Genomic DNA, 18587 nt, shown 5'->3' with positions numbered 1-18587 from the left:
CGTCAAGAAGACTACCCACAGTAGGTTAACCTTCCTGTGCATTTTCTGCATGTCTTTTCCAAGTTGGGACAGCAGCTGTTGGTTTCGTCGGTGTTTGCTGGTGTTGCGATGCTTTGGTCGGTGTGGAAAGCAACAGCAGATATTTAGAAGCCGCTTGGCGTGCTGGACACGTTTTCAGAACCCTCGAGTCTGGCCCATAGCCTAAATATAATCAATATAAATCCGAAATCAATATGTAAGACTTTGCGATATACGATTCTTAATCCAATGTTGTTTGAAAGTGAACTCAGCTTTCAGAGCTGGAGCTGAATTTGGAACCAATTTGATGCGTCTCGTCGGTGCTCTTTGCTCCCCAAATGCGCCATTAGGCTACTTCCAACGTTGACGCTCAAAGGTTACTTAAAATATGTTGCACTGTGATCATTAATTCCCGTTGGCTCTTCTCCCGCCAATATCCAGTCTTAGTCTTGTATCAAAACCGTTCAGAACTAGATCAGGCTATCGGCTGGTAGCTATGTTGCCTACCTATCCTTCATTGACTTTACACTCTCCAAAGACGCTTCGTCTCCTTACTTGCTCGCTTTCCGTACACGCTTCTTCGGTCCTGCTATTGCAACCTTATAGTATACTCCTTTGAAATACATGGACTTGAGTTTATCCCGAGTTTTAATAAGTAACTTTCTCTAACCTTAACTGCTGCTAACTCAAATATGCTCGCATGCGCTCTGCTGTGCCTGTTGTAAGGAACCTCTTCTTTGACTGCTTGAGAAAAGCCGTTTGTCATCTACAGTCGTCGCTGCTTCTCTCTCTCTCTCTGTCACCATCTGTTCAGTCCCAGTCACCTTCGCAGAGACCACTCGTAGTACAGTGGCCTCATTGGCTGAGGGCTCGATCCGCATCTCCCATTTTACTGGTGAGTTCTGAGGGAGGGTCTTACGAAAGAGCGCACAATAAAAGAGCGAAATCAAGGAATGAATGAGAGACCGAAATGAATGAAGTTTTGTGATGGGGTGATTTAAATATGAGCAAAATAAAAGGATAACATTATGAAGGAGAGGAAGGATAAGGCCGAAGACGGTGGCTAAACAGAGAATGCTCCCTTTTGAATAAGTCTGAAGGTTAGACACTCCCCGTTGGACTAGAGGGGCGTGTGGTTTAATAATGCCAGTTGATATGGAGTAATTCATTTTCTTTGTTCGGGGATGAGCTTAATTAAATGACTTTTCCCAGAGTTCCCATTTATCTCGCTATCATCTTGTCCATGTGCCAGAATTTCCCGTTTTGACTCCAAAGGTTGCAGAAGCCAGGGACTAGAGTGTTGGGTTTTCTCCCAGACTGAAGATACATATGAAGTGAAGCTGATGACGGGTGTGACCTTGTAAACTAAAGAGCGAGAAATGATGAACTTCTCTCCACAGAGGGAATCAGAGATAGCGAAAGACGCAAGACAACGCCATGGCATGATTTACAGCGACCGACAGTATGAGTTTATTCTGTGATAAACATGTTGAATTAAAACCACACCTCATTTTATGTTAGCCCTCAGACCGAACTCTCCCTTTGATAACCGATGAACCAGCTCTGAATTATGACACATGAGAAGGATAACATTATCTGGAAATCTCCCACCTCTTCAGGCTTATACTGTGTGTGACAGAGAGCGAGCATGAGCATGCGAGTGAGTTAGTGAGAGAGATTCTGTGTGTTATCTCTGACTTCCGTCAGACTGTATTGCTAAGAAAGGAAAAAGTGATGTGTTTTAAGAGAGCAGGTGATGAAGGAGCTGTTCAACTCATGGTATAAGATGTGCTGGAAACAGAGACAGCATTCAAAGTGATCCTGTTACCACCTGTTAACAGCTCTCAACACCTTTACAGGTTTGATCTTAGCTTATTTTTCTTCAGCACCACTCTGTTCAATTCCATACAGTGCGTTCAGAAAGTATCCACAAACCTGACCTACACACAATATCCAATAATGTCAAAGTGGAATGAGGTTTTATTTATTTTTTACTAATTAATAAAAAAGAAAAAGCTGAAATGTCTTAAGTATTCAAACTCTTTGTTATGGCAAGTTATGGCGAGTAAAAATGTACTTAACAAGCGACATAATAAGTCGCATGGACTCACTCTGTGTGCCATAATAGTGTTTAACATGACTACCTCATCTCTGTACCCCACACATACAATTATCTGGAAGGTCCCTCAGTCGAGCAGGGATTTTCCAGGGATGCTTTACAATGCCTCACAAAGAAGGGCACCTATTGGTAAATGGATAAAAAATAAATATAATTTAATATCCCTTTGAGCATGAAGTTATTAACTACACTTTTGATGGTGCATCAATAAACCCAGTTACTGCAAAGAAACAGGCGTCCTTCCTAGCTCAGTTGCCGGAGAGGAAGGAAACTGCTCAGTGATTTCACCATGAGGCCAAAGGTGACTTTAAAACAGTTACAGGAGAAAACTGAGGATGGATCAACAACATCGTAGTTACTCCACAATACTAACCTAATTGACAGAGCAAAAAGGAAGCCAGTACAGAATAAAAATATTCCAAAACATGCATCCTGTTTGCAACAAGGCACTAAAGTAATACTGCTAAAAAAATAGCAAAGAAATTAACTTTATGTCCTGAATAAAAAGTGTTGTGTTTCGGGCAAATCCAATACAACACATTACTGAGCACCACTCTACATATTTTCAAGCATAGTGGTGGCTGCATCATGTTATGGGTATGCTTGTAATTGTTAAGGACTGGGGAGTTTTTCAGGATAAAAAGAAACGTAATGGATCTAAGCACAGGCAAAATCCTAGAGGAAAACCTGCTTCAGTCTGCTTTCCCCCAGACACTGGGAGATGAATTCACCTTTCAACAGGACAATAACCTTAAACACAAGACCAAATCTACACTGGAGTTGCTTACCAAGAAGACAGTGAATGTTCCTGAGAGGCCGATTCACAGTTTTGAAATCTACTTCAAAATCTATGTCAAGACCTGAAAATGGTTGTCTAGCAATGATCAACAACCAATTGACAGTGCTTGAAGAATTTTGAAAAAAATTATGGAAAAATGTTGCACAATCCAGGTGTGGAAATCTCTTAATTTATTTAACCTTTATTTAACTAGGAAAGTAAATTAAGAACAAATTCTTATTTACAATGACGGCCTACTTCGGCCAAACCCTAACCCGGACGACGCTGGGCCAATTGTGCGCCGCCCTATAGGACTCCCAATCACGGCCAGTTATGATACAGCCTGAAATCGAACCAGGGTCTGTAATGACACCTCTAGCACTGAGATGCAGTGCCTTAGACCGCTGCGCCACTCGGGAGCCTCAGCTCTTAGAAACTAACCCAGAAAGACTCACAGCTGTAATCACTGCCAAAAGTGCTTTTAAAAAGTATTGGCTCAGGGGTGTGGAATACTTATGTAAATTAGATCTGTTTTTCATTTTCAATAAATTTGTACAAATTTCTAAAACATGTTTTCACTTTGTCATTATGGTGTATTGGTTGTAGCTGGGTGAGATAAAACAAATAATATGAACAAGAAAATGTGGTATAAGTCAAGGGTTCTGAATACTTTCAGAAGGCACTGTAGCTAAAGCAAAATTAAATGGAATGTGTGAAGCAATCTGGCCTCATTCACAAACCGACTCAGAGTGCTGATCCTGTTTTGCATTTGAAATCATAATGAATAAGAGGTGGGGTCTGTTCCGAGATCAGCACTTCTACCCTGAGACGCTTTCGTAATACAGGCCCTGATGTGTAATAAGTCAATAACGATTCATTTGTAATAAAACACAAAGCGTTGTTACATTATTTTAATGACATCTTGATGTCCGTAACATGAGTGAAACAGTTACAAATAGGTCATCCACTGATATGTAGCAAACACTGCATTTTTCTTTGATTCCAAAAAAAAGGTACAGCTATTATTATGCACTATTTGTAGCACATCCAAGTTATGTTAGAACACATACATGTAGTTTTAAAGCAGTTGAATGGCCACTCACACCCTGTCTCACCCGAGAGACAGGTCATCCACACATGAGGCAGAAGGACAGTGTTGACGTCTTAAGAAGTTTGACATTAAGACTTTGAAACCTCATCAGTATCATGTTGTATTTCTCTTTGTGCAAACAAGAAAAATAGAAATATACAAAAGACATTTTCACACACATCCAGTGCAGATTTACTTCAAACTTTGAGGGGAAAAAAATAGCTAGCTGTATGAGTCAAATCATTCGTCATTGTGAGACAGTTCTTTGTACAGTAAGAAAAATGAATGAAAATCTATTTAGTTCTCTATATTTTAAACGATCTTAATGTCTCTCCTTCAGCTCTTTGCAGGTCACTTATATTAATAAACTCTCAAAGATTCCTTTTTTTTTTTTTTTTTTTACACAAACAGAACATGTCCTTGTCTTCAAAGTGATATATCAATTTCATACATTAAAATCAGTAATTTTGGAATGAGTTCAGGTTGAGCACCTTGTTTCTTGGTGTACTAGCAGCGTCAGTGACTACGTCATACTGTACATGCATCGCTAAGGTGTGCCAAACAATAAAATACTCATCAGTAGTGATTGCACTGTGATCAGTCAGAGGTGTAGAAGTATGTGCATGCAGGACATGGCTTCAGAGCTGCCAGTGATAAAATGTTACATTTTTTCCAAATTGAGAAAAAACATGGAAACATGAATAAATAAATCTGTACATTAAACAACTCTCTCTGTCACACACACGTTTGGTTAAGACTAAGTCTGCCCCCCCCCCCCCATCTGATAGATCCGTTTCCCTGGATACGACTTTTTCCTACTGGAGTGGGTGGAGTTTTCCCCAAACCACCGATACTGGGTCATATAGTTGTTCATCCCCCTAATGATAACGTTAGGATCGGGGTAGAATAATCTGATCCTCGATCTGTGGTTAGGAGCTACAGCTGAAACAGCCTGGAACCAAGGGCGAGGAGGAGTGATGTGCTCATAGCTCATCTGAAAGTAAAGGCCTTGGTACAACGTCTCTCACTCTGACCTGTTACGAGATATAGTCATCTGTAAATAAAAATCATAAATACTTTGGAAAGAGAACATAGTTAGAGATTCAAGTAAGACACGGGTTCCTGGCTGCAAGTTAGAACAGCAAGGTTTAGCTCCAGGAGTCGGTTACACCAGACATGCATCTCAAAGCACTCCTAAACTGTACTTCATAGCAATACCATCACTGAGTAGAGTAGGATAACGTTGCCCCTTGACACTGTGCTAAGGCCAGTTATACATTTCACCCCCAATGGGTAAGGATAGGTTTTGGGGAGGGTAAGCTGGTCCTAGATCTGTACCTAAGGGAAACTTCTAACAGACACTCACTGTGTGTTTTATGACCTTTAGAAATCACCATTGAGTTTGTTTGTTTGTGTTGATTCTTCTTGTTCTTCATCTCTCCTCCAAAAATGTTAAATACTTCGGTTCGGGATGAGTATCCCGAAAGCTTCGTAAGCTACAGTTAGGTTGGTCTTTCCAAATCACACCGTTTCTCCCAAACACACATCAGAGATGACATGACATAGGCATGACATAAAGCAGCTACAAGCACACATAAGCAGTCCTCAGTCTACTAATCCTCCAGAAACAAAATGCCACAATAAATTAAGAAGCAGACCCAACATTTCATTATTTAAGACAAAACAGAGGTAAGAAATAATCGTTTGAAAAAATAAATGTTTTCTGTGTTTTTTTTTCCTTCTTCGCCATGATGCGGTGAGTTTCCTGGTAAAATAAGGCAGGCGTGTGAAAGTTAAAACCTTGTGTTAGATGAATAAAGTGGTTCTGTGACATCAAGGCGAGCACATTTTGGTTCTGGGTGTGGAAGACTGCCAGTCCAATCTGGTCAGATCCGGTCTAGTCCACTCTGGTCCAGTTCAGTCTTGTATCTGGTCGTAGATGCTATGGTCGACGACTCAGTCCAGAGAGGGCAGTCTCTTGTGTCTGGAGTACTTGACCTGCAGTAGGTCTCCTACCTCACTGATCACACTCAGGGCCTAACCATAGAGACACAAACAACATAAATGTTACATTATCACACAGATACGCACGTCAATGATCACTCTAGTGTGTTGTGTGTTCGGGTTAATGATCACACACACGTCATGCCTGCAGAGACACACACACACACATTACTGATTACACTCAGAGCCTGACAAAACAAACACATACCGTCTTGCTTAACATGTATACCGATGGAAGACACACTTACGCCAAAACTCACATCTATGTCTAACACAGGCTGACTACAGCTGTCTGAAGCTACCATTTGATGTTAGTCAGTTGAGAGTGATGCGAGTCCTCCCAGATCACTAACACATGGTACAGTAGGATCTATGATGGGGGAAGACTGGGACTTGAGAGAGCAGAGCTAGCATGGTGATCTCTCACACAACTCACTCATCTACAACATGACTATCACGTCAAGACCCACAATGGCAGAATCTCACTATTGGCCAGGCACTAAAGAGGCACAGTGATGTAAGAGAAGAAGAGGGAAGAGAGGTGATACACCAATCAATGTGACACCAAAGAATGGATAGCAGACAGCAGTTGAAGTCGGAGGTTTACATACACTTAGGTTGGAGTCATTAACTTGTTTTTCAACCACTCCACAAATTTCTTGTGAACAAACTATAGTTTTGGCAAGTCGGTTAGGACATCTACCTTGTGAATGACAAGTAATTTTTCCAACAATTGTTTACAGACAGATTAATTCACTGTATCACAATTCCAGTGGGTCAGAAGTTTACATACACTAAGTTGACTGAGCCTTTAAACAGCTTCCAGAAAATGATGTAATGACTTTAGAAGCTTCTGATAGGCTAATTGACATCATTTTAGTCAAGTGGAGGTGTACCTGTGGATGTATTTCAAGGCCTAACTTCAAACTCAGTGCCTCTTTGCTTGACATCATGGGAAAATCTAAAGAAATCAGCCAAGACCTCAGAAAAAAGACCTCCACAAGTCTGGTCCATCCTTGGGAGCAATTTCCAAAAGCCTGAAGGTATCACGTTCATCTGTACAAACAATAATACCCAAGTATAAACACCATGGGATCATGCAGCCGGGATACCGCTCAGGAAAGAGACGTGTTCTGTCTCCTAGAGATGAACGTACTTTGGTGCGAAAAGTGCAAATCAATCCCAGAAGAACAGCAAAGGACCTTGTGAAGATGCTGGAGGAAACGGGTATGAAAGTATCTATATCCACAGTAAAACGAGTCCTATATCGACGTAACCTGAAAGGCCGCTCAGCAAGGCAGAAGCCACTGCTCCAAAACCACCATAAAAAAGCATGACTACGGTTTGCAACTGCACATGTGGACAAAGATCGTACTTTTTGGAGAAATGTCCTCTGGCCTGATGAAAAAAAAATAGAACTGTTTGGCCATAATGACCATCGTAATGTTTGGCGGAAAAAGGGGGAGGCTTGCAAGCCGAAGAACACCATCCCAACCGTGAAGTACGGGGGTGCAGCATCATGTTGTGGGGGGTGCTTTGCTGCAGGAGGGACTGGTGCACTTCACAAAATAGACGGCATCGTGAGAAAGGAAAATGATGTGGATATATTGAAGCAACATCAAGACATCAGTCAGGAATTTAAAGCTTGGTCGCAAATGGGTCTTCCAAACGGACAATGACCCCAAGCATACTTCCAAAGTTGTGGCGAAATGGCTTAAGGACAACAAAGTCAAGGTATTGGAGTGGCCATCACAAAGCCCTGACCTCAATCATATAGAAAATTTGTGGGCAGAACTGAAAAAGTGTGTGCGAGCAAGGAGGCCTACAAATCTGACTCAGTTACACCAGCTCTGTAAGGAGGAATGGGCCAAAATTCACCCAACTTATTGTGGGAAGCTTGTGGAAGGCTACCCGAAATGTTTGACCCAAGTTAAACAATGTAAAGGCAATGCTACCAAATACTAATTGACTATGTAAACTTCTGACCCACTGGGAATGTGATGAAAGAAATAAAAGCTGAAATAAATCATTCTCTACTATTATTCTGACATTTCACATTCTTAAAATAAAGTGGTGATCCTACCTGACCTAAGACAGGGATTTTTTACTTGGAATAATTTCAGGAATTGTGAAAAACTGAGTTTAAATGTATTTGGCTGTGTATGTAAACCTCCGACTTCAACTGTAGATATATGAGAGAGAGAAAGGGCCAGAGCAAGAGGGGAACAGAGAGAGAGAGTGTGAGAGAAAGACAGACAAGGAAAGCACTGCTTTATGTGAAAAAGGGGTGATGGAAAATGTATGGGAAAGAAGGAGTGCGTGAGATAGAAGAAAGTAGAGAGAAAGACAGATACATTGGAGCTGCTGTGGATGGCAAGAGCGTATCAGAGAGCATTATGGGCAAGTGGAAGTCCTCACTCCATCACTCCCTCCACCAAGGTTGGAGTCGATATGAATTGAAAGAAGTAAATTCAGGAAATAAACTGAAATAAACTGAAATTCCAATTCAACAAAACACTTTTTTTCCTTTGAATTCTCAATAAAAAAAGCTTTATTTTTATTTTTCATTTTTGAATTTTAAATTCAAATCACTTCCTGAGGTAAATCCCACTCTAGTCAACTTTTGATCTCTCCCAAAACCACTGACTGAGCTTTATATAAGCACGAGTCTAGTTACAACTACGATGAAATACAAAACGTGAATAAGAACTTGAGGAAGAAAATGTAAAAATGTGTGACTCAATTAGGGCTGGGCGATATGGTCAAAATATTATATCATGGTATTTAAAAAAAAAAAAAAAAATTGGATGGTATTTTTAGTTTTTGAATAATAACAAGGTCTACATATATTTTTTATTTTACCTTTATTTAAAGTGGTTAGAGCGTTGGACTAGTGGGTTAACTGCCTTGTTCAGGGGCAGAACGACAGATTTTTACCGATCTTGCAACCTTCCGATTACTAGTCCAACGCTCCAACCACTAGGCTACCTGCCCCCCCTTTATGAGTAGTAAGTGATCCTAGGGTGGCAACACATACATTCTAAGTGATTTCAATTAGTCTTTCTCCATTATGATTGTTTTATAGTGTTCAATTCAACCAAAACTAATTTTAGCACCTTTAGCATTTCTGCATTTCCTGCACTCAATTGCAGTGGTGAAAAAAGTACCCAATTGTCATACTTGAGTAAAAGTAAAGATACGTTCATAGAAAACTATTCAACTAAAAGTGAAAGTCCTGTTGCACAAACAACATGCTGATTTAAGTCTACACCATCACTGTATCAGGCTGTATTAGCTAGCTACGTTTGCTCTTAAGCAGTACATTTATTAGCTAGCTAGCTATTAGCAGCTAACAATTAGCGTCTCACAAGATTTAGCGCAACTTGCTAAGAAAAGACAAACTAGCTGTTTGCTGATGTGAGAAACACAAACGAATAGTGTCATTAAAGAACGCTAGTGGGTTTATATTAAGAAGCAAAGGGAAAACAGCATTGCTGTCATCAACATTGTTGCATGTGCTGCATTGACTATGCAGACTGAACGCAAGTGTCTCATGGTTGAGGAACATTTTATGCGCTCCTTGAGTGACAGAGGGCGTGGCTAGTTTTGTGTGGAAAGTGGCAAGGAGAGAAAGAGCGGAGAGAGATTACTAAAGTAGCGAAGTAAACTATACAAATTGACATTACAAATGGCATATCACATTTAACAAACCAAACATTCAAATACCAGTATAGAAGGTTAAGTAAAAACCTAAACCGGTCCCTGCATCAATACCGGTATATCATAAAATACGGTATACCGCCCAGCCCTAGACTCAATGTGAAAACAGATAACGTCACATCAAAGGGTGGTTTGGGTTCTAGGGGGAGGAGAGGGAGGAGAGAAGGGGTACAGGCCATTGTGAAAGAGAAGTTAAAAGAGGATAAAAAAAAGAGGTGGAGGCAGAGTGAGTGTGCTTTTCAGCAGAGTTAAATGGGGAGTCCTGGGGGAGAGAGAGATTAAGAGAGGCTGTTTGATCTAATGCCAGCAATGAGGGGAGGGGAGGTCACACTTACATACACCCACCACTAAGGGGGATGGGGGGTAACCTACTAAGGTAAGTTTTATTTTCTCTACCCACCCCATTTTTCAATCTGGTGACCCCACATGGGGTCCTGTACCCGAGTTTGGGAAACGCTGCACTAGGAAGAGGAAGCTATAGAATGGAAGAAAGAACGGAAGGACACAGGACCATGAGTGTACGCTCTTTATGTCTTTGGTGTGAAAAAGGTAGCCATTTTGTGCCAAGCATGGGGGGGGGGTAGTTACCGTGTCGAGCATGTCTTTGGTGTGAGCGGCAGAGATACAGAATCGTGCTCTGGACTCGATGATGGGTGTGGCTGGAAAGCCCACCACCACCACCCCGATGTTCCTCTTCAGCATCTCTCGACCAAACGCCCTGAGAGAAAGAGAGAGCGAGAGACAGAGAGATAGAGAAGCATAAAGAAAGAGAGAGAGAAGCATAAAGAGAGAGCGAGAGAGAAAGCGAGAGAGGGCGTCGAACAACAACTTTAGAGGAGTAGTTTGCGAGTAGGTGCGCAACCAAATGTGCATTTTAAGGTTTGAGCCTAATTTGAAAAACAAAACTGCATTCAAGCCACTTGGTTTACTATAAAGTTGAGGAATGGGGCTGGGGAAAGGCAACCTCTCATATTCATAGATTAAACTATGGATGCCAGGGCTGACTCACCCGATCTTGGCCGGCATGTAGAGCATCATGGGAACTACGGGCGAGTCGTTGTTTCCGTAGATGATAAAGCCCATCTCTGTCAGTCTCCGACGGAAATACAACGTGTTCTCTGCCAACTGCTGCACGCGATCACGACCTGGACACACACACACACACACACACACACGCGAGGTTGGGGTGAATTTAAGGATTTAACCTTTCTAGGATGAGTGTGCCGCTAGCGGCACTCCCCCCCCCCCCCACTGAAAAACCAGTGCCGCGAAATTCAAAAAAAATATTTTTTAAAAATATTTAACTTTCACACATTAAAGTCCAATACAGCTAATGAAAGACACAGATCTTGTGAATCCAGTCAACATGTCCGATTTTTAAAATGTTTTACAGGGAAGACACAATATGTAAAGATGTACATCTATTACCTAAAAACACATTAGCATAATCCACCATCTTTTATTTGTCCACCAACACCAGTAGCCATCACCAATTCGGCTAAACTAAGATATTTATAGCCCCTAACCAACAAAAAAACTCATTAGATGACAGTCTGATAACATATTTATGGTATGGGATAGGTTTTGTTAGAAAAAAGTGCATATTTCAGGTAGATGGCATAGGTTACAATTGCACCCACCGTCACAAATGGAATAGAAAAACTACTTAGAGCAACGTGTTTACCTACTTACTAATCATCAAACATTTCGTAAAAATACACAGCATACACGAATCGAAAGACACAGATCCTGTGAATACAGACAATATTTCAGATTTTCTAAGTGTCTTACAGCGAAAACACAATAAATCGTTATATTAGCATAGCACATACCACATAGCAGCCCAGCATTGATTCTAGCCAAAGTGAGCGATAAAAGTCAACATCGCCAAAAGATATTAATTTTTTCACTAACCTTCTCAGAATTCTTCCGATGACACTCCTGTAACATCACATTACAACATGCATATACAGTTTGATCGCAAATGTTTATATTTAGCCACCAAAATCATGGTTATACAATGTGAAATTTAGCTCAGCTGGTCAGAAAATTTCCTTGCGCCACTTAGACAGTGATCTACTCTTATACATAAATACTCATAAACGTGACTAAAAAATATAGGGTGGACAGGGATTGATAGACAATTTAATTCTTAATACAATTGCGTTATTACATTTTTTAATTTATCCTTACTTTTCAATACAGTTTGCGCCAAGCGAAGCTACGTCAAAAAACATGGCGTCCTAAGCCACTAAAATGTTTCGACAGAAACACGATTTATCATAATAAAAATGTCCTACTTTGAGCTGTTCTTCCATCAGTATCTTGGGCAAAGGATCCTTTCTTGGGAGAAATCGTCTTTTGGTGGAAAGCTGTCCTCTTGCCATGTGGAAATGCCAACGGCGTTCGGGATGAACTGAAAAGCGTGCCCAACTATTCACATCGTTGCAAAAATAAATGTCCCAAAATCGCACTAAACGGATATAAATTGCTATAAAACGCTTTAAATTAACTACCTTATGATGTTTTTAACTCCCATAACGAGTAGAAACATGACCCGAGTAATATTACCCCCTTCACTAATGCTTGGAAAAGGTGCGGGCCGGTGTCCTCTAGGCGCATGACGCAGCTCCAAAAGAATGACTAGCTTCAGGGTTTTTTCATTTGTAGGGCCTGTGAACGCGCAATCGACTCCATTGGAATCGTCATCACGTAAAGGCATCCAGGGGCAGACGTAAGAAGTGTCCGTATAGTCATAGCAAAATCAGTGCCTTTTTAACTGACTTCAGAACAGTGGCCAACATTTCTGAAATCTGAATCCATGTCAGGGAAATTGCTGTAGAATGGGCTCTGTTCCACTTAGAGACAAAATTTCAACTCCTATAGAAACTATAGACTGTTTTCTATCCAATAATAATAATAATATGCATATTGTACGATCAAGGATTTTGTGGGAAGCCGTTTAAAAAAAGTACCCAATTAGCATAAATAGCCTAAACAGCGCCCTCATCCCCAACAGGTTAAAAACGAGTAGCTAAAGCCTGAACCTACTCAATGTTGGTTAAAACTCTTTCTAAGATTACACAGTAACACCCTCCAGTGGTTTGTCCTCTGTCCAGACAGACAGACAGACAGACAGACAGACAGACAGACAGACAGACAGACAGACAGACAGACAGACAGACAGACAGACAGACACAGCTGATGTTAACCCAGTCTGTCTCTCTGTTACCATCTGGCTGTAGCCTTTATCAGACTGGTTGAGCTCAAGACAGACCCTCATGCCCCAGGCATATACTGCAGATCTCTATCTATTCCTACACAGCATTGGGGATACAGGTAGTCTGTCTGTCTGTGTGTCTGTGTGTGTGTATGTGAAAGGGTCTGTGTGTGCTTCAAGGGCTGAAAGCATTACGAGCCAATTGATTACAACTTGTACATACACATTGGTACACACATCTACATCATCCTTTTGAAAGGAGGTCAACACACTTTCTAACCAAGCTCCTCGCAGTAATATTGAGGGAGAGCAGAATTCCGCTTGTTCCTTTATTGGCTATGAGGCGGACGGAACAGTTTCGGAGGGCCAGCTTGCATTTCTGCACGCCTCGGGTTCTCACTTGTCAAATATTCCGCGCATGCTAAGGACTCGGGCCCAGGAATTTCCCCTTCCCTGATGATTCCCCCCTGCTAGTCGCCCCTCCGCCGCCGTTGGCCAGATGCGCTAAGTGACGCCTTCAAGTCACTTTGCGGTGACACATTCCCAACAAAACACATCATCCCCAATTGAGAGCTACACATTAGAGAGTGACACATGTCAGGATTGGTTTATGGAATGCTGACGTTTTTGCTGAAACGGGGGGGGGGAGCAGCAATCACTTGAGCGAGAGGAGAAGAGGGAAAGCGACAAGTGTGGGAACGTGACAGGGGATCATTGGACTCGACGTGTGTATAACATATGAAAGTTGACTTGATTGGCTGATTAAGGGGGGATAGCCCCCCCCCCCCCCCCCCCCCCCCACGGAGACATATGCTAACATTGCCAAATAAAGTGACTCACTGGTTGATGGCACACTGTGGTATTTCACCCAATAGATATGTGAGTTTATTCAAATTGGGTTTGTTTTTGAATTATTTCTGGATCTGTGTAATCTGAGGGAAATATGCGTCTCTAATTTGGGCATACATTTGGCAGGAGGTTAGGAAGTGCAGCTCAGTATCCACCTCATTTTGTGGGCAGTGTGCACATAGCCTGTCTTCTCTTGAGAGCCAGGTCTGCCTACGGTGGCCTTTATCAATAGCAAGGCTACGCTCACTGAGTCTGTACATAGTCAAAGCTTTCCTTAAGTTTGGGTCAGTCACAGTGGTCAAGTATTCTGCCACTGTGTACTCTCTGTTTAGGGCCAAATAGTATTCTAGTTTGCTGTTTTTTTGTTAATTCTTTCCAATGTCTCAAGTAATAATATTTTTGTTTTCTCATGATTTGTTTGGGTCCAATTGTGTTGCGGTCCTGGGTCTGTTTGTGAACAGAGCCCCAGGACCAGCTTGCTCTTCTCCAGGTTCATCTCTCTGTAGGTGATGGCTTTGTTATGGAAGGTTTGGGAATTGCTTCCATTTAGGTGGTTGTAGAACTGAACGGCTCTTTTCTGGATTTTGATAATTAGCAGGTATCGGCCTAATTCTGCTCTGCATGCATTATTTGGTGTTTTACGTTGTACACTGAGGATATTTTTGCAGAATTCTGCATGCAGTCTCTAAATTTGGTGTTTGTCCCATTTTGTGAATTCTTGGTTGGTAAGCGGACCCCAGACCTCACAACCATAAAAGGGCAGTAGGTTCTATAACTGATCCAAGTATTCTTAGCCAGATCCTAATTGGTATGTCAAATGTTATGTTCCTTTGAATGGCATAGAAGGCCCTTCTTGCCTCGTCTCTCAGCTCGTTTACAGCTTTGTGGAAGTTACCTGTGGCCGCTGACGTTTAGGCCGAGGTATGTATAGTTTGTGTGTTCTAGGGCAACGGTGTTTTTGGAACACCATTATTTGTTGTCTTACTGAGATTTACTGTCAGGGCCCAGGTCTGACAGCATATGTGCAGAAGATCTAGGTGCTGCTGTAGGCCCTTGCTTGGTGACAGAAGCACCCGATCATCAGCAAACAGTAGACATTTGACTTCAGATTCTAGTAGGGTGAGGCCGGGTGCTGCAGACTGTTTTAGTGCCCTCGCCAATCCGTTGATATATATGTTGAAGAGGGTGGGGCTTAAGCTGCATCCTTGTCTCACCCCATGGCCCTGTGGAAAGAAATGTGTTTTTTGCCCATTTTAACCACACACTTGTTGTTTGTGTACATGTATTTTATAATGTTGTATTTCCCCCCCCAACACCACTTTCCATCAATTTGTATAGCAGACCCTCATGCCAAATTGAGTCAAAAGCATGAAAAGACTTTGCCTTTGTTTTGGTTTGTTTGTTTGTTTGTCAATTAGGGTGTGCAGGGTGAATACGTTGTCTGTCGTACGGTAATTTGGTAAAAAGCCAATTTGACATTTGCTCAGTACATTGTTTTCATTGAGGAAATGAACTAGTCTGATGTTAATGATAATGCAGAGAATTTTTAAGGTTGCTGTTGATGCATATCCCACGGTAGTTATTGGGGTCAAATGTCTCCACTTTTGTGGATTGGGGTGATCAGTCCTTGGTTCCAAATATTTGGGAAGATGCCAGAGTGAAGGATGATGTTAAAGAGTTTAAGTATAGCCAATTGGAATTTGTGGTCTGTATATTTTATCATTTCATTGAGGATACCATCAACACCACAGGCCTTTTTGGGTTGGAGGGTTTGTATATTGTCCTGTAGTTCATTCAATGTAACTGGAGGATCCAGTGGGTTCTGGTAGTCTTTAATAGTTGATTCTAAGATTAGCATTTGATCATGTACATTTTTTTGGATGTTTGTTCTTTGCTTGGAGAAGTGGGTTAACCATACATCTCCGTTTTGGATAGATAACTCTGCACACAACCCCCCTGAAAACATATTCCCACCCTTTCGACTCCATCCCCCTCTCTCTCCCTCTCCTCCGGCTGCTCACACACACTGTGGGAAAGTATATACCCGACGGCGCAGGACTGACAGCACAGTATTATCACTGTGTGTATATATCCATCCTGCATGGTCAGTCAGCCCATTGCATGCCAGAGATGACTTGCACACTGGGCAGAGAGAATCACTTAGGGCTGTCCCGAATCGATAATGACCTTGATGAAAACAAATGGCAGCAGGCTGCTTGGTCTGGTTCTGAGTCACTATCCTCTCATCGTCCTAATAGAGCTGTGTGTTGTGTTTCAACTGATACTGGACACTTGGCACTGCCCACCAATACACAAGACTACTGCCACTGCTGAGAGTGTATGAGAGTGTATGAGAGTGTATGAGAGTGTATGAGAGTGTATGAGAGTGAGAGAGAGAGAGAAATAACACAATGTCTCTCTTACTCACGTTCACCCTCACACAAGCACATACTCGTTGCCATGTTCTCCAGCCATTTCCCTAATGAACCCAGCCTTTCCCCTCCAGAGCTGTGATCAGCTACATAAACTGTGAGGAGAACAAATGTATTAAGACCCAGAGCAGGGCTGGCCATCTGAAAGCAATAAGGCCTTACAGGGGGAGCTGTGTGTGTGTGAGTGGTCGCTGACTTCAAGCTCTTCAGTCAGAGTGTTCTCTCTCCAGGGGGATGGGGTGCAGGGCTCTCCAAAGAAAATCTTTCTGGGGTACCCTTTCAACAGCTAGTTTCACAACACACACACACGTACGCAGTGGCACGGGCACACACACGTACACATACACACTTAACTCCTTCCAGACACGGGGCAAAAGGATCTGGAGTGAAAGATGGGGGGGAGAGATGAAGGAAGGGGGGAGGGGTGGAGGGGGAAAAGGAGAGGGATTGAGGGAGGTGGAGGGGCGAAAGAGCTTCCAGATGTAGGGGCTGTTTCCCTTTCAGATGAAAGCTCCTCCTCACTTCCTTCTCATCTGAGAATGGGGGGAGGAGGAGGAGAAGGAGGGATAAGTACAAAACACCCACAGCGCTTTGGAGGTTTCTACACCAGCTTCAGTTCAAGGGCTTCTGACAAGCAGAGATGGTCAGAACACACACACGTAAGCATCTCAATGGACGATGTATACCATGTGTATCCTGTACATACGACTAATAAAACTTAACACACATCTCTGAGTAGTAGTAGAATAAGAAGCTGGGGTGGAAGCTCTATATGGCAATGTCCATGCAAAATCGGGTTCACTCACACACACACACAGTGGAAACTTACACACAGCCATGGAAAGATAAACAGCTTTAGAAGACTCTGGATTCTGTATCTAAACCATGCAAAGTAAAGACAAATGCAAGGTAGAGACAGAATGAGGCAAGGAGAGTGAGTTAATCACATCTAAATTCAAGACCGTTCAGAGACCAACCTTCTCCAATCTCATGTACAGTTCAATGTCCTGAAGAGACGATGGGACGTCTGACATCACTAACTCTGGACCCCACCTTTCTCAGGAGTCAGGGGAAGTCAACACCGCCACTGAGATGGATGGGCTGGAGTTGGTATGGCCCGTCTCAATGTCAACCAGATATCACGCAAAACCTGTTTCTAGCCCGGATTTTGAATCAAAACAAATGAATTGAACAAAAGCTTCTGTAAATAGGACACACGCTTGTTGGCCATGTTCAGTCCTTGGTAGAGCAGTGGCACAATGTTTATCAAGGCACGAAATTGTTGGCCATGTTCAGAAATACATGCTTCCCTGACATGTACCCTACTGAAGATGGGGGGGAGAGAGACTAGAGTACCATTTCCCTTCCATCCGTCGCACTTCCTGCATCTCCGTCCCATTTCCTGTCTGCCTTGGCCGTCACTCCAGATGAGACCCACATGCTCCCAGGTGTGACCGAGACCTCCCAACATCACCGGGAACACCGTAATACCAGTGTGCATTCCCGAATGGGAGTTTTCCCTGAGTGGAAACAGGGATTGTTCCAAAGACTTTCTCCCGGGCTCCACAGATAATATTTATCCCATCAACATGTTTTTAGGATTACAGTTTACTAATCATCCTGTGACAACGGCTTTGTAAACCAACCCGAAGAATAATAACACATCTAACTCAACCACGTCTTGCCGTTTCACTTCAAATCTTATTCACCTGTGAAGCTAACTTGGATCCATCACAGCAGCTTTGCACAAGTGATATACAATACATCTTTATAGTATTGCCTGTAGAAGTTGAATACATGATTATAATTAGTCTATCTGGGTGTGAGGCTTGCTGGCTGGTGCTTTGCAGTGATGGCTCCACCTCTGCTTCTTGTACTGATGAGGGTCTGGTAACACAGTCTCTCTTTCAGTAACATCTTATTTAGCCAGCGAGTCCCATTGAGACAACTGTCTCTTTTGCAAGAGAGCCCTGACCAGCAGAAATGACACATTAAAAAGATAGACAACTAATGCGTCAATCAAGGCAGGAGCACGGACAATACAAAAACACTATTATAAAAGTGGTTTGGTTGGCGATACAGGTCCTCCAACAATATGAACTACCCGAAAGGCACATATGCGTCCAACTGTAGGCTATTCTCAAGATTGGACAAATACATAGCTTACGGAACAATAAGAAACACTTTTTTTTTTTCTTCCCTGTTTCAAACTATTCTGCTACACCATGTCCTAATGAACACTGCCCTGGTCTGTGGTCCTGATAAGGCCTGGGCTATCCGTGAAGAATGACTGGGTTTGGCCCATAGATCTGAGAGGGTGTTTTTACACCACATTTAAAAGGCCACTTTACAGGCCT

General features: G+C 42.3%; 1 protein-coding gene across 1 annotated transcript in view; it reads right to left on the bottom strand.

Moving 5' to 3' along the window:
- Positions 1-4315: 4315 nt before the first annotated feature.
- Positions 4316-18587, bottom strand: part of sptlc2a (serine palmitoyltransferase, long chain base subunit 2a) — a 55896-nt gene continuing 41624 nt past the window's right edge. The window contains exons 10-12 of the mRNA XM_039009910.1: positions 10739-10874; positions 10318-10447; positions 4316-6042 (exon numbers count right to left, since the gene is read on the bottom strand). Coding sequence (XP_038865838.1) covers positions 5962-6042; positions 10318-10447; positions 10739-10874 — 347 coding nt within the window. The 3' untranslated portion in view covers positions 4316-5961. The remainder of the gene's footprint in view (positions 6043-10317; positions 10448-10738; positions 10875-18587) is intronic.

This window comes from Salvelinus namaycush, chromosome 15, assembly GCF_016432855.1.
Source record: "Salvelinus namaycush isolate Seneca chromosome 15, SaNama_1.0, whole genome shotgun sequence".
Taxonomy (NCBI): Eukaryota; Metazoa; Chordata; class Actinopteri; order Salmoniformes; family Salmonidae; genus Salvelinus; species Salvelinus namaycush.
The sequence above is the reverse complement of the archived record's forward strand: the minus strand, read 5'-3'. Positions and strand labels throughout refer to the sequence as shown.